The sequence below is a fragment of the Schistocerca cancellata genome, chromosome 6 (genome assembly GCF_023864275.1).
Source record: "Schistocerca cancellata isolate TAMUIC-IGC-003103 chromosome 6, iqSchCanc2.1, whole genome shotgun sequence".
Classification (NCBI taxonomy): domain Eukaryota; kingdom Metazoa; phylum Arthropoda; class Insecta; order Orthoptera; family Acrididae; genus Schistocerca; species Schistocerca cancellata.
In genome coordinates this window covers 24,286,908-24,299,348 of record NC_064631.1, presented here as the reverse complement: position 1 = coordinate 24,299,348, position 12,441 = coordinate 24,286,908, and the positions used below count along the sequence as shown (strand labels likewise).

The window sequence follows — 12,441 nt, the reverse complement described above, 5'->3', positions numbered from 1 at the left end:
GATGAAAGTTTCCAACCGATTTCTCATACACAAACAGCAGTTGACCGGCATTGCCTGGTGAAACATTGTTGTGATGCCTCGTGTAAGGAGGAGAAATGCGTACCATCACGTTTCCGACTTTTATAAACGTCGGATTGTAGCCTATCGCGACATTGCTGCTCGCGTTGGTCGAGATCCAATGACTATTAGCAGAATATGGAATCTGTGGGTTCAGAAGGGTAATACGGAACGCTGTGCTGGATCCCAACGGCCTCGTGTCACTAGCAGTCGAGATGACAGGCATCTTATCCTCATGGCTGTAACGGATCGTGCAGCCACGTCTCGATCGCTGAGTCAACAGATGAGGACGTTTGCAAGACAACAACAATATGCACGAACAGTTCTACGACGTCTGCAGCTGCATGGACTATCAGCTCGGAGACCATGGCTGCGGTTACCCTTGACGCTGCATCACAACAGGAGCGCCTGCGATGGTGTACTCAACCACGAACCTGGGTGCACGAATGGCAAAACGTCATTTCTTCGGATGAATCCAGGTTCTGTTTACAGCATCATGATGGTCGAATCCGTGTTTGGCGACATCGCGGTGAACGCACATTGGAAGCGTGTATTCGTCATTGCCATACTGGCGTATCACCCGGCGTGATGTTAAGGGGTGCCATTGGTTACACGTCTCGGTCACCGCTTGTTCGCATTGAGGGCACTTTGAACAGTGGACGTTACATTTCAGATGTGTTACGACCCGTGGCTCTACCCTTCATTTCATCCCTGCGAAACCCTACACTGTAGCAGGATAATGCACGATCGCATGTTACAGATCCTGTACAGGCCTTTCTGGATACAGAAAATGTTCGACTGCTGCCCTGGCCAGCACATTCTCCAGATCTCTCACCAACTGAAAACGTCTGGTCAATGGTGGCCGAACAACTGGCTTGTCACAATACGCCAGTCACTACTCTTGATGAACTGCGGTATCGTGTTGAGGCTGCACGTCATCCAAGCTCTGTTTGACTCAATGCCCAGGCGTATCAAGGCCGTTATTACGGCCACAGGTTGTTGTTCTGGGTACTGATTTCTCAGGATCTATGCACCCAAATTGCGTGAAAATGTAATCACATGTCAGTTCAAGTATAATATATTTGTCCAAAGAATACCCGTTTATCATCTGTATTTCTTCTTGGTGTAGCAATTTTAATGGCCAGTAGTGTAGACTCACATCATATTTTAATAATGATGAAGAGTAAATTGTAATTTAAGATTGTCGTCCGGAAGAACCAGTGTGGAAAGAAGTGGAACACTGAAGTACGGGGAAATGGTGCGTTAGACGATATTGCACTAAGGAACACCACATTAGGGAGTTCAGTTGAGGAGTGGTGGACATCTCTAAAAAGAGCAATCACAGACGTTGGACAGACAAACGTAGGTAAAAGGAAGGTAACTGCCAAGAGACAATGCGTGACAAGAGAAATACTTCAATTGATCTACAGAAGATGGAAGTACAAAAACATTCAGGGAAAGATAGGACTACTGCATTATAACTCACTTAGGAATGAAATAAATTGGAAGAGCGGGGCAGCCAACACGAAACGGCTGCAGGAAAAGTATGAACAAATCGAAAAAGACATGCTCGCCGTAAGGACTGATTCAGCTTATAGAAAAGTTAGAATAACCTTCCGTGAAATGAAAAACAAGGGTGGAAACATTAAGAGTGATAAGGGAATCCTACTGTTAAGCGCAGAGCGGATAAATGGAAAGAATATATTTAAGACCTACATGAGGAATTTTCTCAATGAATATGAGAAGAAATTGGAGTTGACATAGGAAACATAGGGGATCCAATATTAGAGTCGGTATTCAAAAGAGCTATGGAAGACTTGAAATCAGATAAGGCAAAGGGGATAAGCTACAGTCCATAGAAATTTCTAAAATCACAGGGGAATGTGGCAACCAAACGACTACTGAAGTTGGTATGCAGAATCTATGAGACAGGCAACATACGATCAGACATTCAGAAAAGTAATATGCGCACAATTCAGAAGACAACAAATACAGATAAATGCAAGAACTATCGTACAGTCAGCAGGACAGCTCATGCAGCCAAGTGTCTGATAAGAATGGAAAAGAAAATTGAGGATCTGTTAGATTACGATCAGTCTGGCTTTAGGAAAGGTAAAGGCACCAGAGAGGCACTTCTAACGTTCCGGTTGATAATGGAAGCAAGAGTAAAGAAAAATAAAGACGCATTCATAGGATTTATAGACCTGGAAAAAGCCTTCGACGATGAAAAATGTTGCAAGGTGCTCGACATTCTGGGAAAAATAGGAGGACACTGTAGGGAACAACGGGTAATACACAAAATGTACAAGAACCATGAGTAGACAGTGAGATTGGAAGACCAAGAACGAAGTGCTCGGTTTCAGTCTTTCGCCCCTGTTGTTCAGTCTATACATAGAAGAAGAAATGACGGCAATAAAAGAAAGGTTGAAGAGTGGGATTAAGCTTCATGGTGGAAGGCTATCAATGATAAGATTTGCTGATGACATTGCTATCCTCGTTGAAGGTTGACAAGAATTACAGAATCTGTTGATTGGAGTGAACAATCTAATGAGTACAGAATAGAGTAATTGAGTGTAAACCGAAGAAAGACGAAAGTAATGAGAAATAGCTGAAATAAGAGTAGCGAGAAGCTTAACATCAAAACTGGTGTTCACGGAGTAGACGAACTTATTGTGGTACATTAATACAGTGTATTCAAGTTATTAATTAAAGAATTGTAGGCAGAACAACCCATGACGGACGAAGCAAGAAGGACATAAAAAGAGAACTAGCACAGAGAAAGAGGGCGTTCCTGGCCAAAAGATGTCCTTTAGCATCAAATGTAGGGCTTCATTTGAGAAATAAATTTCTGAGAATGTACGTTTCGAGCACAGCATTCTATGGTAGTGAACGATGGAATGTGCGAGAACGGGAACAGAAGAGAATCGACACGTTGAGATGTGATACTACAGAAAAATGTTGAAAATTAGATGGGGGTGATAAGGTAAGAAATGAGGAGGTTCGCCGCAGCAGCGGCGAGGAAAGCAGTTTATGGAAAACACTGAAAAGAAGAAGTAACAGGACGATAGGACATGTGTTAAGACATTGGGGAATAGCTTGCATGGTATTAGAGAGATCTGTGGAGGGTAAAAACTGTGGGGAAGACAGAGACTGGAATACGTCCAACAAATAACTGAAGACGTAGGTTGCAAGTTCTACTACGAGATGAAAGAGTTGGCACAGGACAGGAATTCGTGGCGGTCCGCAACAGACCAGTCAGAAGACTTATGACCGAAAAACCACTCTATTTGATGAGTAAATCTCGAAGAGCTACCAAACTGCGGAAATGTTGTTTGCCACGTTCTACACCCTGTTACAAGGAGATCGAGATATTACATGTAGGCTTAAGTTTGGATTATTTAGTGGGCCAGTCGAGACACGATAGGAAGCCCGAGTGTTCGTCGAAGCAGGAACGAACGCGTGCAGCCCAAGAAAACGACTGCTGTCGTCTTGGAAGACGGAAGGGTCCACAGCACACTCATCATGAGGATGGTGGTCTTGCATTTATCGTGAATCTCACGCCCAGCACAAAGTTCTGAGCGACCGGGAAAAAGCGCAGCTGACTGCAGTACATAAGAAATGTAAAAGTTGAGAGCGAAAAATTACAGACCAATATTCCTAACTTCGGTTTGCTGAAGAATCGTTGAACATATTCTCAGCTCGAATATAATCAACCCGCTCGTGCAAAACTCAGCTTGCCCCTTTCTCACATGGTGTACTGCGAACTATGCATGAATGGCAACAGGCAGATTCCATATTTCTAGATTTCGGGAAAGCATTTGATACGGTGTCCCATTACTGGTTGTTAACGAAAGTACGATCATGTGGAATAAGTTCACAGATATGTGAGTGGCTCGAAAACTTCTTAAGTAATAGAACCCAGTATGCTGTCCTCGACGGCGAATATTCATCGAAGACACGGTTATCGTCAGGAATGCCCCATGGAAGTGTAATAGGACCGCTGTTGTTGTCTATACACACGATTGATTTGGCGGACAGGTTGTTTGCTCATGATGCCGTGGTGTACGGTAAGGCGCCAAAGTTGAGTGAGTGTAGGAGGATACAAGAAGACTTAGACAAAATTTCAAGGTCGTGTGATGAGTGACAGATAGCTTTAATTGTGGAAAAAAAAGTAGGTTAATGCGAATGAGCAGGTAGAACAAACCTGTAATGTTCTGATACAGTATTACTAGAGTCCTGCCTGACACAGTCAAATCGTTTAAATACGAGGGTAATCCCAAAAGTAAGGTCTCCTATTTTTTTATAAGTACATAGACCTGTTTATTTCTACAGTGATTTACATCAGTTTACAGCTTGAGCATTTACCTATTTTTTGACATAATCACCACTTCTGTCGATGCATTTTTGTAGACGCTGTGGCAGCTTTTGCATGCCCGTGTGATATCAGCTCGCCGCCATGCTGTTCAGAAAGTTATGAACCTCTTCTTTCACCTCGTCGTCGGAGCTGAATCGCTATCCGGCCAAATGTTCTTTTAACCTAGGGAACAGGTGATGGTCACTGGGCGCCAAGTCAGGACTATAGGGTGGGTGGGTGATTATGTTCCACTGAAACCGTTGCAGGAGAGCAACGGTTTGCCGAGCGATGTGTGGGCGAACATTGACATGGAGAATGTGTACCCTCTTGCTCAACATTCCTCTTCTCCGGTTCTGAATTGCCCGTTTGAGTTTTTTCAGAGTCTCACAGTACCTGTCAGCGTTAATTGTGGTCCCAGCGATTTAGCTGCGACGATGAGGTGAAAGAAGAGGTTCATAACTCTCTGAACAGCATGGCGGCGAGGTGGTATGACATGGGCATACAAAAACTGCCACAGCGTCTTCAAAAATGCATCGACAGAAATGGTGATTATGTCGAAAAATAGCTAAACGTTCAAGCTGTAAATTGATGTAAACTATTGTAGAAATAAACAGATCTATGTACTTATAAAAGAACAGGAGCTCTTACTTTTGGGACTACCCTAGTATCTGGGCGTAACGCTGCAAAGCATGTGAGAACTGTGATAAGGATGGCGAATGGTCAACTTCGGTTTATTGAGAAGATTTTAGGAATGAATGGTTCATCTGTAAAGAAGGCCACATATAGGGCGCTGCTGGGACCTACTCTGGAATACTGTTCGAGTGTTCGAGATCCGTACCGAGTCGGATTGAAGAAAGACGTCGAAACAGTCCAGAGGCGAACTGCTAGATTTGTTACCGGTAGGTTCGAACAACACGTAAGTGTTACGGAGATGCTTCGGAAACTCAAACGGGAATCCCTGGTGGGAAGACGATGTTCTTTTAGAAAAATTCTATTGAGAAAATTTAGGGAACCGTCATTTGAAGTTGACTGCCGAACGATTCTACTGTCGCCAACATACACTGCAAGTAAGGATCACGACGGTAAGACTCGAGAAATTAGAGCTCAGACGAAGACATATAGATAGCCATTTTTCCCTCGCTCTATTTGCGAGTGGAACGGGAAAGGAAATCACTCGTAGTGGTACAAGGTGTCCTCCGCCACGGACCATACGGTAGCTCGCGGAGTATCTATGTAGATGTAGCTGAAGATGTAGAAGTACAAGCAAGGGCAATATTTAGTCAGCAATTAAGCTGAGATAAAGATCCTGGTTCGTTTCGAATAAAATCATTTTGGGACTAGACAACGTCATTACGAAACACTAAAACAAGTAAAATGCCGAAGTTTCGAACCGAATTTGCAGCGGCTCCCTTCTGGCAACTAGCTGCTGGATTATGGTGATGGTCTTCCCCTACGTACTGTCTTCTTTCGGTTGCCAGATGGCCACCGACGTCACATTTTGGGATGCCACCGGACAATTTGAGGTAAAAAGTGCCATGGAGAAGTGGCTGTACAGCTGCTTATTGTCTCTGTTATAATGTCAGGTGGTTGATAGAAAATAACGAATCGGTAGATTGTTTACCGGGGATAGTGATTTCCTCCAGCGATGGCTCATCACAGTTTCCTGGTGGCTTATTGTTTATACAGCTGAACCCTGGCTGGCGAGAGCATACCGTCCGATGGACTGTCATTTCTAGCAGTCAGGCCGACGGTACCTTGTAGCCACCCTGCCTGTTCACTGTGTTAACCCTTTCTTTTTATTTTACGCTGCGGTATCCACGGCTACCGAGCAAGTACACGAGGCTCTTGAAAATACTGGGATGGTGCATAAGGTCGGAGTGTTTTTCCATCAGGTTAGCAAATACAACACACACACACATAGCAGAGACCTTAGTCATCATAATGTACTCTCCTTCGCAATTTACAGCAGTCTGCAAAACTGAGGCAACTTTCCGATTCTACATCCACATCTACATTTATACTCCGCAAGCCACCCAACGGTGTGTGGCGGACGGCACTTCACGTACCACTGTCATTACCTCCCTCTCCTGTTCCAGTCGCGTATGGTTCGCAGGAATAACGACTGCAGGAAAGCCTCTGTGCGCGCTCTAATCTCTCTAATCTTACATTCGTGATCTCCTCGGGAGGTATAAGTAGGGGGAACCAATATATTCGATACCACATCCAGAAACGCACCCTCTCGAAACCTCGACAGCAGGCTACACCGCGATGCAGAGCGCCTCTCTTGCAGAGTCTGCCACTTGAGTTTGCTAAACATCTCCGTAACGCTATCACGCTTACCAGATAACCCTGTGACGAAACGCGCCGTTCATCTTTGGATCTTCTCTATCTCCTCCGTCAACCCGACATGGTACGGATCCCACACTGATGAGCCATACTCAAGTATAGCTCGAACGAGTGTTTTGTAAGCCACCTTCTTTGTTGATGGACTACATTTTCTAAGGACTCTCCCAATGAATGTCAACCTGGCACCCGCCTTACCAACAATTACTTTTATATGATAATTCCACTTCATATCGTTCCGCACGCATACTCCCAGATATTTTACAGAAGTAACTGCTACCTGTGTTTGTTTCGCTATCATATAATCAAACAATAAAGGATCTTTCTTACTGTGTATTCGCAATACATTACATTTGTCTATGTTAAGGGTCAGTTGCCACTCCCTGCACCAAGTGCCTATCCGCTGCAGATCTTACTGCATTTCGCTGCAATTTTCTAATGCTGCAACTTCTCTGTATACTACAGCATCATCCGCGAAAAGCCGCATGGAACTTCCGACACTATCCATTAGGTCATTTATATATATTGTGAAAAGCAATGGTCCCATAACACTCCCCGGTGGCACGCCAGAGGTTACTTTAACGTCTGTAGACGTCTCTCCATTGACAACAACATGCTGTGTTCTGTTTGCTAAAAACTCTTCAATCCAGCCACACAGCTGGTCTGATATTCCGTAGGCTCTTACTTTGTTTATCAGGCGACAGTGCGGAACTGTATCGAACGCCTTCCGGAAGTCAATGAAAATGGAATCTACCTGGGAGCCTGTATCTAATATTTTCTGGGTCTCATGAACAAATAAAGCGAGTTGGGTCTCACACGGTCGCTGTTTCCGGAATTCATGTTGATTCCTACAGAGTAGATTCTGGGTTTCCAGAATTGACATGATACGCGAGCAAAAAACATGTTCTAAAATTCTACAACAGATCGACGTCAGAGATATAGGTCTATAGTTTTGCGCATCTGCTCGACGACCCTTCTTGAAGACTGGGACTACCTGTGCTGTTTTACAGTCATTTGGAACCTTCTGTTCCTCTAGAGACTTGCGGTACACGGCTGTTAGAAGGGGGGCAAGTTCTTTCGCGTACTCTGTGTAGAATCGAATTGGTATCCCGTCAGGTCCAGTGGACTTTCCTCTGTTGAGTGATTCCAGTTGCTTTTCTATTCCTTAGACACTTATTTCGATGTCAGCCATTTTTTCGTTTGTGCGAGGATGTAGAGAAGGAACTGCAGTGCGGTCTTCCTCTTCCACGACTGTAGAAATCACGTGGTTTTCAGGGGAAGAACTCGTCGAGCCATCTCCGGAGCGTAGTTTCATCCGCGAAGGAAGTTCCTTGAAGACTGTTCGATAAAGAGCGGAAAAGGCGAAATCTGAGGGCGCAAGACCAAGAGAACAAGGTGGTAGCGGAATAACTTCCCAGCCCTATACAGTGTTTTTTTTTTTTTTCTCAGTCTAGCAGAACTCAGGCGGCAGTCTTCATGATCGTTGTTATTGGAACGCGTCTCCAAGACGTCTCAGTCGTTGACAGTAAACGTCATCAGTGATGGTTACACCTCGAGGAAGCAATTCGAAGCCCCCCCCCCCCCCCCCCCACACCGTCGTTGTTCTACCAGATGCGCAACATTATCTTTTGTGGATGCGCGCAGGTCTCTGCACGGGTAGTCGCTGCTTTGTCTGGGCTCAACCATTGCTTTCTTTTCCTTACGTTAGCATAAAGACACCATCTCTCGTCACCAGTAACGATACAGGGTAGGAATGATCGATGTTGTTCACGAGCCAATTGACAACCAGGAAGCAACGATGCACCCATGACCACCCGCAGATTTTTCTTACTATGACTTAGAGCATGCGTTACACATACGCTACATTTTTTAACCTTCCCCATTGCATGCAAAAGTCGCACGATGGTGGAATGATCACGCTTCCATCCCATTCACCAGTTCTCGAGTATTCTGACGTGTAACGTTGCGGATTAATGCGTTTAAGCAATCTTCATCAAACCCCGAAGGTTCTCCTGAACGTGGAGAGTCACTAATTTCAAAACGGTCCCGCTTAAAACGAGAAAACTATTTTCATGGCATGCTCTGTCCAACGCCATCGTCCCCCTTCACGGCGCAAATGTTTCTGGCTGCCTCCGCTGCTCTCACCCCTCTACTGAATTCAAACAGAAGAATAATTCGGAAATTTTCCGATTTCTCCAGTTGCCACTCCATTTTATAGCGGCCACAGCTCCACACACTATCTCCAAATGACAATATGTAAACTCAGACAGCAACAGTGAACTGCCGGCCGGTGTGGCCGAGCGGTTCTAGGCGCTTCGGTCTGGAACCGCGCGAACGCTACGGTCGCAGGTTCGAATCCTGCCTCTGGCATGGATGTGTATGATGTCCTTAGGTTAGTAAGGTTCAAGTAGTTCTAAGTTCTAGGGGACTGATGACCTCAGATGTAAAGTCCCATAGTGCTCAGAGCCATTTGAACAGTGAATTACAAATACAAAGTGACAATCGATAAACAAATCCACAGCAGCGGGAATAAAATATGGTTCAAATGGCTCTGAGCACTATGGGACTTAGCTTCTGAGGTCATCAGTCCCCCAGAACTTAGAACTACTTGAACCTAACTAACCTAAGGACATCACACACATCCATGCCCGAGGTAGGATTCGAACCTGCGACCGTACCGGTCCCGCGGTTCCAAACTGTAGCGCCTAGAACCGCTCGGCCACCCCGGCCGGCGGAGCGGGAATACCAAAATGCAAAACAAAAACGCTAGGATCCTATGCGCAAACCTAATATTTTCACACTTGAGCAATATTATAGGATGGAGCGCACTAGCAATTTGTAAGCTGTCTCTTTGATACACTAACTGCATTTTCCTACTCTCATACAAATGGACCGAAGTCTGCCACCTGTCTTACCTACGACTGAACCTACTCGTCCTTCCATTCATATCCCAGCAAATTGTTACACCCAGGTATTTGTATGAGCGGACCGATTCTAGCTGTGACTCCTTGATACTGTAGTCTAGGACACTACGTTTATTCGTTTTGAAAAGTGCAAATTTACATTTCTGAATATTTAAACAAGATGGCAGTCTCTGCTTCAATCTGAAATCTTTTCAAGGTCCGACTGAATGAATATTTCTGTGCCTTTTCTCAGACTGTTTCAATACAGATAACTGCTCTCATCTGCGAAAAGTCTGATATTACTATTGCCTGCAGGGTCATTAACACCCAATATGAATGGCAAGGGTCTCAGTATAATTCCCTGGGGCACACTTGAAGTTACTTTTACATGTGTAGATGACCCTACACCGAAGAGAACATGCTGAGTACGCCGGCAGGGGTGGCCGAGCGGTTCTAGGCGCTACAGTCTGGAACCGCGCGACCGCTACGGTCGCATGTTCGAATCCTGCCTCGGGCATGGATGTGTGTGATGTCCTTAGGTTAGTTAGGTTTAAGTAGTTCTAAGTTCTAGGGGACTCATGACCACAGAAGTTTAAGTCCCATAGTGCTCAGAGCCATTTGAACCAAGCCATGCTCAATACTCCCTACCAAGAAGTCCGTTCTCAAATTTCTCTTGATACCCACTACGATCGTACTTTCGATAATACGGGTGGGTGTTGTAGTGAATCAAACACTTTTCCTAAATCAAGAAATACTTCATGTACGTGACTGCCTTGATCCGTGACTTTCATTATGACGTGGAGAAAAACGCGAATAGGGTTTCTCATGACCGATGTTCGCGGAATCCGTGCTGGTAAATAACTTATACGAAAATTAGAGGACGAAATGCCATAGTGGTCACGACGCAAGACATATATCTTGTAATCGTCCAGCCGTTCTTATTTCAGTTTATTGTGGCTTCCATAAAACCTCTCCTAAGAAACGGTTCGCCGGCCGCGGTGGTCTAGCGGTTCTAGGCGCGCAGTCCGGAACCGCGCGACTGCTACGGTCGCAGGTTCGAATCCTGCCTCGGGCATGGATGTGTGTGATGTCCTTAGGTTAGTTAGGTTTAAGTAGTTCTAAGTTCTAGGGGACTGATGACCACAGAAGTTAAGTCCCATAGTGCTCAGAGCCATTTTTTTTAAGAAACGGTTCGTTGTACCTAATCGCGACGGATCTCCATTACCATTGCTCCCCAATTACAATAGTGATTAGACTCTAGTGTTATCGATGCACATCACGTATTAACTGTGACCACTTCCATTACGAAAATACGGACATTTCCAGGATTGGTCTCCTCCCCGAATCAACCAATTAATTCCAGACATAGTTCCCACCTAAACAGACTGTCACAACTAAAAGCTGTATTCCGCGCCAGTTCTCACGAAGGCAACAGAGCGGCCCTAGCAACGGGAAAGTACTTTGCGCACGCGAGACTTGGGCGCCGCGCCTACCTGCAGAGGATGCCGCTGAAGCCGCCACATGGTCGTGTCTCTCTCTTGCCAGCCTCTGACTGCACTGCGAGGACTAGCGCGCTGCCCCGACAGGCCGGCAACCCGCAAGGCGAGCGCCGCGCATGCGCGCCCGGCAAAAAACACGCACTGTGGTAACGCCGCGACGTCCAGAGCGATCGATAACGCCACGCGACGCGCGCAGCGGATAAACGGCCAAAACTGTGGCTCTTTTTATACAGGATCTTGTCGTGATGGGAAGAACGCTCCACAGTATACGGTCTCTGTATAGGTACTGCTAAAGAAACAGTGACTGCTGCATAGTAGGTGTAAAGCGAAGCATAGGAGAGGTGCTGAGTGAAACGCATTTGGCTGCTCTCGCATCTCGATTAAAAGATTTTTTATAATTTCCAAAAGTCTTAAGGGGTGTAGGACGTCAAACGGGCCGTCTTGGAGCAGGAGAGACACCACAGGACATTTTAATTCCCACTGTCTATACTTTTACGAATAAATTCGTAAAACTTTGTCAGCATGACCAGGAAGGATTCAGGATTCACACTCATAGCAGTGGAAGTTCAAAAACGTTATTTAATTTTTTTTTTACATGTGAACTTACATCATTTTTTTCACTTACTATTGGCTGCGTTTGTTGCTACAGGTACACGTTTCTTCATAAGTAAGAGAGATTCTTCGATGAATTTTGCACAGCATACAAACCATATTTACAGGTGTATGAAACTCTATAAATTATTTAATTTATGAAAAAATGAATGTGCTGTTACATTTTAAACTTCGTGTTTGGAAAAAAAAACTCAAATTTTATAGTTAATTATCTCAATTATTACCACAGTTTTCAACAGATTTGGAAAATTCTAGAGTTTCATACACCTGTAAGTATGGTTTGTATGCTGTGCAAAATTCATCGAAGAATCTCCCTTACTTATGAAGAAAAGTGTACCTATAGCAACAAATGCAGCCAATGGTAAGTGAGAAAATGTCAACTTTTAAATGCAAAAAAAAAAATTATTTTCATATATTTTTGAACTTCCACTGCTATGAGTGTAAATCCTAAATCCTTTCTGGCCATTCTGAGAAAGTTTTATGAATTTATTTGTAAAAGTATAGACAGTGTAAATTAATATGTCCTGTGGTACCTCTCCTGCTCCAAATCGTCCCGTTTGATGTCCTACCCCCTTAAACTGGATTGATTAATATTTTTCATATTAACAGAATCTTCCGTCGGTTCTTGGTAGAACAACATTATAATAATAAAAGAAAAGCATCAGTTTTCTTT

General features: G+C 44.5%; 1 protein-coding gene across 1 annotated transcript in view; it reads right to left on the bottom strand.

The window, feature by feature from the left end:
• LOC126190729 (uncharacterized) overlaps positions 1–11,209 on the bottom strand; it is a 143,522-nt gene extending 132,313 nt beyond the window's left edge. The window contains exon 1 of the mRNA XM_049931217.1: positions 11,151–11,209. Within this exon, the coding sequence (XP_049787174.1) occupies positions 11,151–11,180 (30 nt within the window). The 5' untranslated portion in view covers positions 11,181–11,209. The remainder of the gene's footprint in view (positions 1–11,150) is intronic.
• Between the last annotated feature and the right edge of the window lie 1,232 nt (positions 11,210–12,441).